This window comes from Diadema setosum, chromosome 20 (assembly GCF_964275005.1).
Source record: "Diadema setosum chromosome 20, eeDiaSeto1, whole genome shotgun sequence".
Classification (NCBI taxonomy): Eukaryota; Metazoa; Echinodermata; class Echinoidea; order Diadematoida; family Diadematidae; genus Diadema; species Diadema setosum.
Genome location: NC_092704.1, coordinates 26066323 through 26079616, shown reverse-complemented (window position 1 = coordinate 26079616; position 13294 = coordinate 26066323). Strand labels below are relative to the sequence as shown.

At 39.1% G+C, this 13294-nt stretch overlaps 1 protein-coding gene across 1 annotated transcript in view; it reads right to left on the bottom strand.

The window, feature by feature from the left end:
- Positions 1-2792: 2792 nt before the first annotated feature.
- LOC140243340 (uncharacterized) overlaps positions 2793-13294 on the bottom strand; it is a 225573-nt gene continuing 215071 nt past the window's right edge. The window contains exons 6-12 of the mRNA XM_072323017.1: positions 13164-13293; positions 12378-12531; positions 11619-11688; positions 9494-9554; positions 7772-7857; positions 6718-6901; positions 2793-5680 (exon numbers count right to left, since the gene is read on the bottom strand). Coding sequence (XP_072179118.1) covers positions 4580-5680; positions 6718-6901; positions 7772-7857; positions 9494-9554; positions 11619-11688; positions 12378-12531; positions 13164-13293 — 1786 coding nt within the window. The 3' untranslated portion in view covers positions 2793-4579. The remainder of the gene's footprint in view (positions 5681-6717; positions 6902-7771; positions 7858-9493; positions 9555-11618; positions 11689-12377; positions 12532-13163; position 13294) is intronic.

Genomic DNA, 13294 nt, shown 5'->3' with positions numbered 1-13294 from the left:
TTATGCCTTTGTGCCTCTTTCGTGTTCCAGGAACAGACAAAAAATCATGATGGCTATTTCAAATTTTATTAGAAAAATTAATAATAAGCAAATTGATTACCTAGAAATACTCGCGAATTTTATTAGGACCTTTTTTTTTCATTATTATTGCAATAATCAAAATTATTCATTCATTTCATTTGAGGCATGAGGGAAAGAAAAGAAGAAGAATATAATCTTTTTGAAGTTATTGTCATCGCCTTATACACAACTATATAAGCCAGTTGAGCACGAGTAGAAAAGGTCATTTTGTACCAACAGGGCACGTTGGTTTTTTAAATTCACTGAGATAAACTTCTGTGATGTATTGATTATTCAACCGGCATTTGTTTGTTTGTTTGCCGGCACATCAACTTGACAGTATTTGACAATATAACAGAAGAAGATTTTTAATACATTTAACGCAAAATAATGAAATGAATGTTTTTTCCAAATGTTACTCGATGAACCATTCTGGTCACCTGGTCTATTATGCAAGTTCATTCTGTCTTTGAACATGACCGATGAATTCTATAATTGTTACATCGGGCAAACTTGTACATTTTGTCGCCTTGGGAACGAGAGAACGAAAGTGCCTAACAAATGAGAAAAAAGAAAGGTCATTGGTACTCGTGTGTACATGAGAACCATGGTAACCTCGAACTGGCTAATTTTGTGGCTTTTAATTTCTTCGGCGTATAAACGCCCTCACTCGTCGAAGGAAGATGGCGTTTGTTATTGAATTGTGGTTAGTGTGATAAAACAAAGAATTAGATCATTTAGAATTTTTGTATATACAAGGAAACAAAAACTAGATACAAGATTAACGGCGGACAAAGAATTATTAATGTACATTTTCCCAGACGTTTGTGACAACATGACATACATGTGAAAAGAACAGCTACAGCAATGCAAACATTGTGAAAACAAGAACAGTAGAAAGAGATACTATTATCCAGACAAAAATACAATTAACTAAGCCCCCACTTGAATATGACTGAACACAAAGAACGTATTGTTTTGAACTACATACTGCAGGTGCGTATTAAAAGCAGATTTTCAATTCAATAGATATGCAGCCAGCATGTATCAATACAACAAAACAAAAACAAAATTTCGCTGAGCGCTTATTTCAGTATGGATTTCAACCATAGTACTCAATTCCATTTCTTTGCAATGTGGAGTCATAAACACTCCGACGCACTCGCACAAATCATACGCTGGCACTCACACAAATCATACACTGACACACACCCACACACGCATACGCACACACGAACCTCTTTCATCGGTAAACATATAAATCATATATCATTCAGGCAAAGTCTGACACAAAGCTTTAAAAGCAGAGACTTGGCATAATTCAGATAATCTCTGAAATAGGAAATCAAAATGTTCTTCTGCAGGTGAAGGATAAAAAAAAAAACAAAACCGCAAATTCGTATCACATGCCTTTCATCATGTACGCACTACAAATGTCTATATTCGGCATACAGTCAAATAATTTCCCTCAAAAAGGACATCTTTGTTTGATTGCTTGCTTGCTTGCCTGGTCATTTGACTGATTTGATTTGCTTGTCAGTGCCTTTTGTAAGACGTTTTCGATACATGGCTTCAGAAATTTCCCATCAATAGACTTACTTGGTGGAACTTATGTAGCCTTGCTCTAATACAAAACATCGATTGAAAAAAGGTTTGACGCGAAGTCACGTCATAATCGATCGATTTAGTTGACACAATCTGATTTATTTATTCGACAACCTGTCATGCAGCAGAATAGAAAGAATGGTTAAATATCACAGATGTATCTATCAGTTCCTATCGCATTTCGTGGTCTACTCTGTTTTGGACGCACTTGAACAGTTCGTCCTTATGTGAATGAGTCAAGCAAGACACATCATAGCCGTCTTGTAAGACGACTAAGTTAACCATGAATGTTAAAATTCCTGTTTACCTTTGGGAGCAGTGTTTTCAAAATGTTCAGGTCAGGTGTATCACAAAACATCCTACCATATACAATTTTTGCAATAAAGCCCAAATTATAAGGAGATACCACCATTTTTCTCATTACACCACAACTATAGATGGTTTAGTCTAGAAACATTTTTATTATAAACATTGTTCACATTTTGTATATGATCATATTTGTGTTTTGTATATTTAACTATTATCATATTTGTATTTTGTATATTTAACAAGTATTATACTTAACGCCGATTATACTGGTTAAATTTCTTCTTCGGTTGTTTCTACCCCTTGCTCACATTTTTAAGAACTATTTTGAAGCACTAATGCTGGGTTTTTGTTTCATCTGCAAATGGTAAATTATGCCTTTAATAATCCTTTACCACTTTGCAAAAAAAAAAAAAAAAAAAAAAAAAAAAAAAAAACCTCAGCGCAGCGTGGAGGACTATACGTGAAGAGACACTTAGGCCCGAATTCACGAAGGTGGTACAAATGAAACCATGGTTTAAACCATGGACAAAATCTATGGAGCGCCAAGTGTCGCATGGAATATTTCGTTACGAAATCAGTCATTTCGTCAATGAAATGATTATTTTGTAACGAAATGACAACGTTTGGTAACTAAATGAACACTTCGTCCACGAAATGATAATTTCGTTAACGAAACGGTCATTTTGTCGATGAAATGACCAATTTCGTAACGAAATATTCCGTGCGACACTTGGCACTCCACAGTTTTTGTCCATGGTTTAAACCATGGTTTCATTTGTACCACCTTCGTGAATTCGGGCCAATGTGTACAATGACACAGGCTTGAAAATCGATTACTTGTAAATGATATGTCTTTCCATCATCTGCCCCTGTTTCTTTGCTATTGTACATTTTTATTGTTTTGTGCCGAATGATACTGGAAGGCGTAAAGAGCGTCAAACCGCCAATGCATTAAATTCCTCAGCACGTTGGCATCATTAAGAAAATAATGATGAATTTGTGCTCAGAACATTCGATGTTTAAAGGTTCATGTAATATCAATCAATTTTCTAAAGTCTCAATGTTCTCATTGGCTCTCTGAATGAGAGTCCTACACAGATCAAACACGAGGAATAATCGTTTGTTTTATAATTATACCATCTACATGCATATCTTGATGTGCGCTTTGTGAAAATACATACAGCCTGCATGTTTCTTTATATGATTCCCGAGTATGTATGATGCAAATGTAAATCGTATGAGCAAGGTAGGCTAACTCAAACAGGCTCGTTTGGCTCTATTTCATGTCTGCGTTGTACGAGAAGCAAAGAGGCAGCTAAATAATTGTCGACAGCTCATGACATGTCAGAATATTACGCCCTTCACGACGGAGTTAGGCGATTTAAAAGGAAGGCGTCACCAAGCGGTAACAGTCGGCTAATATGGCGGCCATTCATGCGTGAAGGAATATCAATCGATATCAAATTCAAGAAACATGATTACATTCTAATGTTACTAGAATACTTCTTATGGTTAGGTATCTACGCAGTGGTCATCAATACTTTAAGGATTACACGTATGACGCACACTGTACGAGACAGCTGGCCATCCAGGGCGTATTTCACGAAACGTGTTTGACAGTGTTAATTTTAGCCAATCGATGGACATTAAATGTTTCCTGTCAAAACCCATGAGATAGGTACATTTTTTCCCTTATCATTTTTTTTTTTCATCTCAAGGGATTTTAGGTAAAGAGTTTTTCTTTTCTTCTGGTCTAATACGTGATGTTGATGGTAAAAGAGGACGTCCACATGACGTCCCGTTGGCCAAAGTTTAACGTGTATAACCATAATAACTAGCTTCGGTTCGTTCAAAAACAACCTGTGAAAACATGGCTGCGTCTGCAGCCGCGTTCGTTGTGCATACCACATGTAATTTCAGTTGACTTTTCAAAGGGTTGAACATCGACAGAATCCGAACGAAATGCAATGTGTCGTCAAATTTTCACAAAAGGGAAATAATCGTTTTCTTCGAAACGTTCCTCAGTGGTATCAGTCAACGAGCACATTGGGTCCGTTCATGCTCACACTGCTATCCTACACTGAAGACGGCCCTATACAAACTGTCCGCCGTTTTACCTTCATCTCCAAAAATGGAAGAGCATTGTCATTCATTTCACTTCACAGAGTAGTTAGACGTTGTTCAAGCCGTCATCACAATTCACTTTCTCTGTGGCACAAGGCATCACAGCAAACTATGCAGTGCAACAACAAGGGTTACTCCTTTCCACTTTACAAGTGTTTTTGTTTTTTTCCGCGCGCGTGTCACTCTTCCGTTGTCAGGGAACTCTGAAGCATGCGCCATCATCTGACGTGTTTCAAAGAAAAAACATTTTGAAGGCAATTCGTGTCATCAAATTTGCATCCTGGCGACAGAAAATCAATCACGAGTGGACGCCGCATTCCAATCCTGACGCTGCTCTTGTCTGGTCCTGGTAACGCTGTACCCATAATTATAAAATGAAAACAATAAACAATGTACTGCATAAGAGAAGCAGAAGAAGAAAAAATAACAATCAGTCAGGAAGTAACCAATCTTGAGGCAATTACATCCACTCGTGTGCTAGTCATACGGGAGTCCCAGCCGGTCCCTTCGGGAGTTTTATCCGGCCGTTCTTGCCTTTCTCCTCCACCCCTGAAGGAACGAGCCTCTGCGACGTGGGGCTGCCGTAGCACTTTGGGCGCTTGAAGAGGAGCTTTGGGCTCCACTTGGACCTGTCCCCTTCCCGTGTCCACTGGTCCGATGCGATGGTGCTGCAGGTGTAAGGAGGCGGGGGCGGTAACCCGAGCGTTTGGTCGGTGTCTACCACCGTGTCACAGTCCGTGCTGTCGAAAAACTGCTGTGGATTGGTTTGCTGCTCTATTCTCTCCGGACAAACAAAGACAACGCGTTTCCTGGGACAGGTGTAAGGCCTCTCGCGGGCTGTTTTTAATATACATGGAAGCTGCGTATTGTTACTGTTGTTCACATTGCCGTCCGGAATGAGACCCGGCGCCTGCGAACTCATTCTATAGTCTATAGTGGAACCAACATCAGTGGAAGGCGCACCCAATAGGTTTTCGTCCGAACCATTCGGCCTGAGGCCGTTGCTCTGCACGTTGTTGTTCTCATGCAAGAGTTTGTCCTGCAGGAACAGGTTCTGCTCCATGACGGGCGTGTTACCATGGACAATAAGCGCCTCGTCCGAGCCCACGGCGATAGAAGGGTTCAGCTCCTGATCGTCCATAAGGTTCCCGTCAGTTCGACTCTCGTTCTCCGCTAACAGCGATTCGTGCAACTCCACACCATTACTGGGTGCAGTCGCGTCACCTCCAGTGGTCAACGCCGCTGTCTCTTTGTGGTACGCAACTGAAGAATCCGCCGCTGGCCACACCGGAAGCTTCGGACCAAGAACAGGGCTGGAGTCATGTACCGGCCGTAGGGGGAGCAACTCCTCTTGCCTTGTGGCGGAAGGGACTTTCCCATTTCCCACATGTTCGCCGGCAGTCGACTTCCAGGAGATTGCTGTACGCATGGTATTGTCTTCATGCGAACCCTTCCGGAATTGTGGCACGTTGTTCATCATACTGTTCTGACGCGAGTTTGAGCCCCGTCTCGAGTAATGACGTGAAGGTAGAGTGTGTTCTTCCCGCCATCTTCGGAATCGTCGTTTGACAACGTTCTGGACCTAAAGCAGCGTTGAAAATAAAAAATTCATATCAATACAGCTCACTGATGTAAGAAGCTTACCCAGTAGTATCGAATGTAAGAAGTGGATTATTATAAAATATTTATCATGAATTAAAACACCCAAGGTGAATCAAAGACTACGTCTGCACCTTGGCACGCTCTAAGCTGAAGTCAATATCAAATAAATGATTTTAGTTCTGTAACTTGTTCTGAATAGTAATTCTTTCACGGTACAATACGCCGTAAATTACCTTGTAGACCTCCAATACTTTCATTTATTTTCAGTAAGATGTAACTTTTGGCATGATAGGAATTTTAGGATCACAAATACGTCAACCATTTTGGATTGTCAAACACTATAATGATTGTCCGATTGTCCATGTAAGCTAAGAGTGTCTCCCGGTTACTGAAACTTGACAGAATTGTATCACTATAATCTGCTTTTTTGTTGTTTCCACGAACTATACTTAACAGAACCCGAGTCTTTTGTCGTCTCTCATTAAGAATGTCAATGAGTGTATCAAGGTCACCTCATAATATTCGTAACTGAAATTAAATATCCGTAAATTAAACCAAGCTTTTCAGAAGAAAAAAACAGACAAAATTAATGACAACAAATATGACAATCTCATTAAAAAGACCCTGAGGGGATCAAATCACAAGACAAATATATCACATTAAAGATGTCACAAACCGCTCCCATCTCTTCCGAGCACCACGAAATCAACACGAGGAACAAAGAAGGTTGAATGGAAGGAGAAGAAAGAATAAGAAGAAGGAGGAGGATGAGAAGGAGAAGCAGAAGGAAAAGAAAAATGAGAGGAGTAGGAGGAGAAGAAGGTGATATAGGGAGAAACGAAAGAGAGCAATATGAAAGAAAAAACACAAGAACAAAAGATACAGAAGGTGATCCGAAAGGGTACTCGGATCACCTCAAAATAATCACGAAGGTTTTATTGAGTTGTGAATGCCGTTTAGGTGGCATACGGTTACATCTAATAGCAAAGTTTGATACACAATAAAGACGGGACGCACCTCCTGGTTCATGTAGACATAGATGATAGCGACGAAGAAGCCTTGTGTCGACTGCAAGAAGGCGTTGACGTAGAGATAAAGGCGAGTGCTGACATTCGGTTCCTCGGGCGACGGCTCGACAAGCAGCATGAAGTACGACGCCCCTAGCAACGGCAGGAGCACCACTATACCTCGGACGCCCTTCCTATCGATGGAGGAGACAAATTCAATTCAATTAAAATCAATTCAATTCAATTCAGTTCTATTCTGTTATTATTCTATTTTGTTCTATTCTATTCTATTCTATTCTATTCTATTCTATTCTATTCTATTCTATTCTATTCTATTCTATTCTATTCTATTCTATTCAATGCAATTCAATTCATATCATTTTCATTTCATTTTTCGATAAGAACATAGACAATTTATTTTCTTTGGTAACGGAGAATAAGGTTTCATTAGCAAAACAAAGTAAACAAAACCTTTGTAAGCAAGAAAATATTAAGCAGAGGGGGGAAGGTTGAGGTGTGAATCTTCTTCAATTTGTCTCTCTCTACAAATGAAATTTATAAGAAGAAGCCGTTGAAGTTTACCTCTCTCCTTCTCCCCCACCCCCCTCCTCTCTCTCTGCATATTTAAAAAAAAATAATAATAATTATGAAGACTTTGATCGCAAAACGTCTTAAGTGCCATTTCTAAACATTCTAAAGTAAGGCCAAAGTCACATATGAACACGGATCCTCCAGGATCTACACGGTGATCCGGGGAGATCCGGGGAGATCCGGGGAGAACCGGGATAGTTTCGACTTCGATGGAGTGTCGACGAGCGTTGATATGACTGTACACACGGTATCAACACGGCAGCTACACGGACATCATCAGATAGCGCAAAGTAAAACCATATCCCAGTGATCTCTCACTTGATACATGGCAAGGAATATTCTTGAAGTTAATGTTAAGAATATCTCATTTTCAGCGGCTTTTATCGCAAATATCTTAAATCAACATTAATGAAGTTAACCATAGTTTTGCAATCAAACTCTTTGTACATCAAACGCATAGGACCTTGGCTTACCTGTACTGTTGAGTTTCAAAGGAATGTGACGCCCTTAGCTTGGTGACGAGAATGATGATGATGTGAGACATGAAGATGACATTAATCTGAGAATAGACAAATTGTAACATAAACCATTTTTACAGGATTATACCAGAATGCACGAATAGAAGGAACAAAAACAAAGTGAAAACACAACATCAACGACGAGGATGACGACCGTATTAATACCTCGCAAATTACCGTATGCTCCCCCCCCCCCCCGATAAAAATACAATGGGACCCTCCGCAATGATAACTGTAAAAATAGTCAGTCAATCCAAATACAATTTCAGGGTATGAAACTATAACTCATTGCCCACATCTTACAGAAAAGCCCATTCGATTTGCTTCAGTAGTCCAAGAGAAACGAAGATCTTTGTAGACCACGTCAGGAATCCCTTCCCTCCAAGTTCTGTCCGTTATGTTCACACATTAAAGGCATACCTTGCAGATGAAACAAATACCCAGCATTAGTGCTTTAAAATAGTTCTAGAATGTGAGTTAGGGATAGAAACAACCACTGTAAAAATGTGAAGCCGTATTATCGATGTTAAGTAGTGTTAAATGCACAAAATGTGAACAATAGTTATAATAAAAATGTTTCCAGACTTAACCGTCTACAGTAAGGGTTTATGAAAAAGATACAGATATCTCCTTATATTTTAGGCTTTACTGCGAAAATTCTATATAGTAGGATGTTTTGTGATACAACAGGCCTACACATATGCATCAAATGTGATATCTTGAATTGTTTTTTTAAATCACTGCTCCAAAAGGTAAACTGGACCTTTAATATGCAGTTCCAAGAGCATCCAAGTGCTAAACTTGGAAGGAACAGGCCCATGACATGCTACAAAGATCCGCATTTATCTGTGACCACTAAACCAAACTGAATGGAGTTTTCTGCAAAATATAGGCATGATAGGTAAAGTTTTAGCGTTACAAATGTGGATATCCGATTGTATTTTTTTTTTTCGGGGGGGGGGGGCATACTGTACGTGGGCGAGATTGAAGTCTTGTGGGTGGGTGGTGTTATCGGTGCGGTTTGCTGTCGAAATTGTGTATCATCATCTTGACATTAAGCTGTCAAAACTGTCGAAGTGTACATGTCATTCATCTCACTCTCCCTACATTTCCTTACCCGACCTGACTCTCCATTCTCCGCATTAAGTTTCGTCTCCTTTAGTATTTGGGGGGGGGGGGGGGGATCTCCTCGCTCGGCAACTCTCAAAACATTTACTCTGTATAATATCAGGTTTAATCATTCTAGTATTCCATGAAACCTCAGGTAAACAAGGAAATCATCGTTTTGATCTGCACCATCTTTTTGTTTTTTACCTGTCGACGGGGATGAATACTATATATAAGGCGGAACATTTTTAGGCTGTATTGTTTTTTTTTTTTTGGTAAGAAATAATTTCCATCACACATACGAGATAAAAACAAGGACAAAACGCCACTAAAAAGTATAATTATGTATGTATCCGCAGTTTCTACAAACAAGTATGATGTCAGGTAAATCGTTTTCACTCGCTTTGCTACAATGAAGTCTTCTGTGACACAAAATATCCACCATTAAGCAGATATCTATTTTTTCTGGTATTCCTAAGCATACGGACAAAGGCCAAAATTGTGATTGCAAAATGTATTATTTTCATGACAATTGCTGTAGAGTAGAATGTGTGAACAGTTGAAACTCACCAAAATTACAATCATGATTGGAACACGAAAGATGTAATCCACTTCATTCTTTTGTGAACATCTAGAGAAGAGAGGAAGATAGCATGAACATGATAAGTGTTGAAATGAATATACTTTATTCGTGAAAAAATGAGCAAAGACAATGGGTTTCCATCGGGATTCGAACCCGAGACCTCCGGATGCTAGCCCGGTGCTCTACCGACTGAGCTATAGAATGCCCTAGTACAGTGTTCGTCCCAGAAACCCTTATTCTCAATGCACGTTTTGTCAGAAGCTATAGCAGTGTGTGTGTGCGACACACATGCACACACTTGAACCTGACATGAACCCGAAGATATCTGTGCCAAATAATCATACCAAAATATGCATTATCTTAATTCAAACTTCCATCGAAATCAGCAGTGGAAAAAAAAAAACACGGAGAAAACAATGCAGATTGAGACACACCGTAGGTCTGCAAACGGGAAAACACTTGCACTACAACTTAAAATCCGTATCTTCTTTAAGTAACTATTTTCTTACCCACAGTACGATGAGATCTAAAGGATAGATAAGGCTTCATTGAAAGAAAAAAAAAACGGACATGAATTAAGAAAGTTATGCAAGTTGAAAATTTCCTATTCTTTTTTTTTATCATGGGTACTAGATACAACGACATACTCAAATTCGTGGATGTCATGATTTCTTCTCTTAAGATGTCATCTGCTGACAGAAAAAAAGGATCGTTTATAGGCCTACTGGAAAATCGAATCTTGACTCTGCACGTGGGTTTCAAAGCGCATCGTCCTATTTGTACATCGTCATAGATGATTGCGAAATGGTATTGTGATATTTTCGTCATGACTTCCTCGAGAATCTAACCTTTCCAACAACAAATATTTCCCCGTGTTAAATAGGTCAATTCAAAATACTTCCCGAACATCCCACATTCAAATTTCCCAAACTTTTGACTTTGAATTCTGAAGGAAGTAGTTTAGGTATAAAATTTTCATTTTTTTTTTTACTCATAAAATAATGAATGTTTCTTGTTATGAAGCCATTGTGATGACAAGTCAACGTTTTCAGGTAAACTTCTTCTGGTAATACCTTTTATATTGAACTATTGTCAAAACTACTGTTCAGAAGGGTTTCCCTGGGGGGTAGTCGTTTATCAATCGAAAATTTGATGAATACTTTCGTGAACCGTTGTTGATATCATAATGGCCCGGGATCGTTTACCATGTGTAGTGTTTGAAAAAGACGGGTTTTTCCCCCCACCGCGGGGAAAGTCGTTTTCCCCGCGGTAGAAAAAGATGTTTTCGAGTTAAAGGCAGAGAAGTAGACGCAATAGCTCAACGTCACTTTGAGTGATATGGCAAATGATTTAAGTTATGTTTAGAAAGTTATGACCAAAATTATTAAAAAATTGCAAAGAATAATTCTAGCAATGTGGTGTTTAGTGGGCGTCGTAAAGTTAATACTTCGCTTTCAAGCGTTCATGTCGACACTGTTTTCCTAACTTGTTTATTGTGACTTCACAAATAAGAGGAATGCATGTATATTACTATAATATACTTTAATTACCAGCTAAGATTACTACGAAAAAGCAAACAAACAAACAAAAAGTCGTGGTAGTGACAATATTGTTGCAAGGCATTATAAGTGGTGTACTGATAGGAAAATGTTCATACATACCAATTTACTCATATCGATACATTATTATCAATTCGAATCAACCTAGTTTGCTGCTATAAATCTACATACACAAAATTAGATATTCCATACCTCAATCTTTACCAGTCTCGAGATCAAGTTACACGCATTACACTCTATTCCATTATTATTGAGTAACTGTTTGCTTGTGTGTGTGCTTGTGTGATTTGTTGTGTAAAATTAAATAAACCAAATAAAGATGTTTGAAAAAAAATGTGTGTGTGTGTGTGTGTGTGTACCATGTGTGTGTATGTGTGTGTAGAGCAATACAATTAATGTGTATGTGTGTGGCATGAAAGAAGCCAGCGAAGAAACATCAAGCAAAGCAAACACATTGACCTTTCAATTATTGTTTACCATCTGGACAAAACTCTGAATGTTGAGACATTATACGGAAAGATTGGTATTATTGTTTGAGTTGAATGACACTTACTCTCCCCCGCCTGTTGACGTCAATGCCAGCATAGTAATGACATGCCCCACTGCGAAGACCACCGGTAGCCCTGCGATGAAGACAGAAACGGTGCACAGAAGAAAAATATATATTTTTTTTCCATCATCATCTTTATGCTGGGGAAACATTGCAAGAATCAATTAGTCAGCACAACTATCCCTGCTGGAAAGAACACAGTGTCCCACATTGTGGGAACCATATATAGTGTGAGCACAGTGTGAGCACATAAGTGTGAACAAAATGCGAGTCGTCAATTCACAGAGTGAAACAAAGCATTACTATGTGAAAATTCTGTGAAAACTATCCCACAGTGTGAAATCATCTTCACACTGTTAAATCCGAGCGTTTTCACATAGTCGACTATAATATGAACACACTGTGAACACACTATGGGACACTGTGTTCTTTCTAGTAGTGATGAAAAGTACGTAGCAATGTCTATATAACATTTCATGCATGTGCAGGTAAATTTCAGTATGATCTCATGCATATTTGCATACAAATTTTCAGCTGATTATCATGCTAGATTTATTTTCGTTCCATAGTTTTACATGCTCATTTCATTTAAAAAGAATGTAAGTTTTGAAATATATAAGGGCAAAGTAGGTCTTTTGAAACTGAATGACAACAACAAGGAAATAAAAACAAAAAATACGAACAATCAAATCAACAAAACAAAAAAAGACAAAAAAAAAAACAACAACAACAACCATGGAATTGTTGGTATTACGCACTCACCCCATCCTATCAGACAGTAGACCCAAAATCTTTCCCGCCGAACAACGAGGGCGCGAGTTACCATCGTGTGTAGGTACAAACCTTCGACGAACATCCAGAAGAAATTCGTCAGTGTGAGGTACATTACAGCCGTCATTTGTAGCTGACAATACCACTGCACGAAGCGGGGGGGGGGGGTGATAGAAAACATTATTTGTTAGCTTTATTTTGAGTAAATCATCGGCTAAGCTCCACATATAAGTATTCATGGCACTTGTCTGAACTGAGGTTTGGCTAATTAAGAATGATGTGCATCCTGTTTCATACAGATTCACAATTCGGTAGCGTGGGGATTTATGGATGGCCCGTTTAAATCAACCATCATTCGCCGCCGTTCGGGGTATATTCGAAAACCACTAATAGCACCCGTCATCCATGTCATCAAAATCTATGTACACTGTACATCGAAGCGTACGCACATCGGTAACGGTCGACTTCAGTCGGGATTCTTCGGCTGGGTGTGTACTTCCATAGAGATCAGCGATAAAGTTGTACACAATGCCTTACGGAGATTCTCCAATATATCCGAGCCCGGTCAGCCTTCCAACTCCGTGGTATCCCCACGCTACTGGGTCGTTAATGTGACATTTTTACAGCGTATAGCAAACACCAAAGAAACAGGAATCATAGAGGGGGGAAAACAGTGTTTTGCTTATAAGTTCTCAATAATTCGGGTACATTCCTTACATGTTATTGTAAAGTGATGAAATGTTAGATTTCGTTTTTCTTCAGGGCAGGTGAACTCACCTTGCTGAACAAGAAACTTGACGATTTGAAAGTGGAGCTGAGGATAATGGTGAAGAAGAAGACAATGCACAGGAGAATGAAACTGGAGACGAGGTTGAGGTGAATGTAGTTCCGTACACAACGCAAACTCC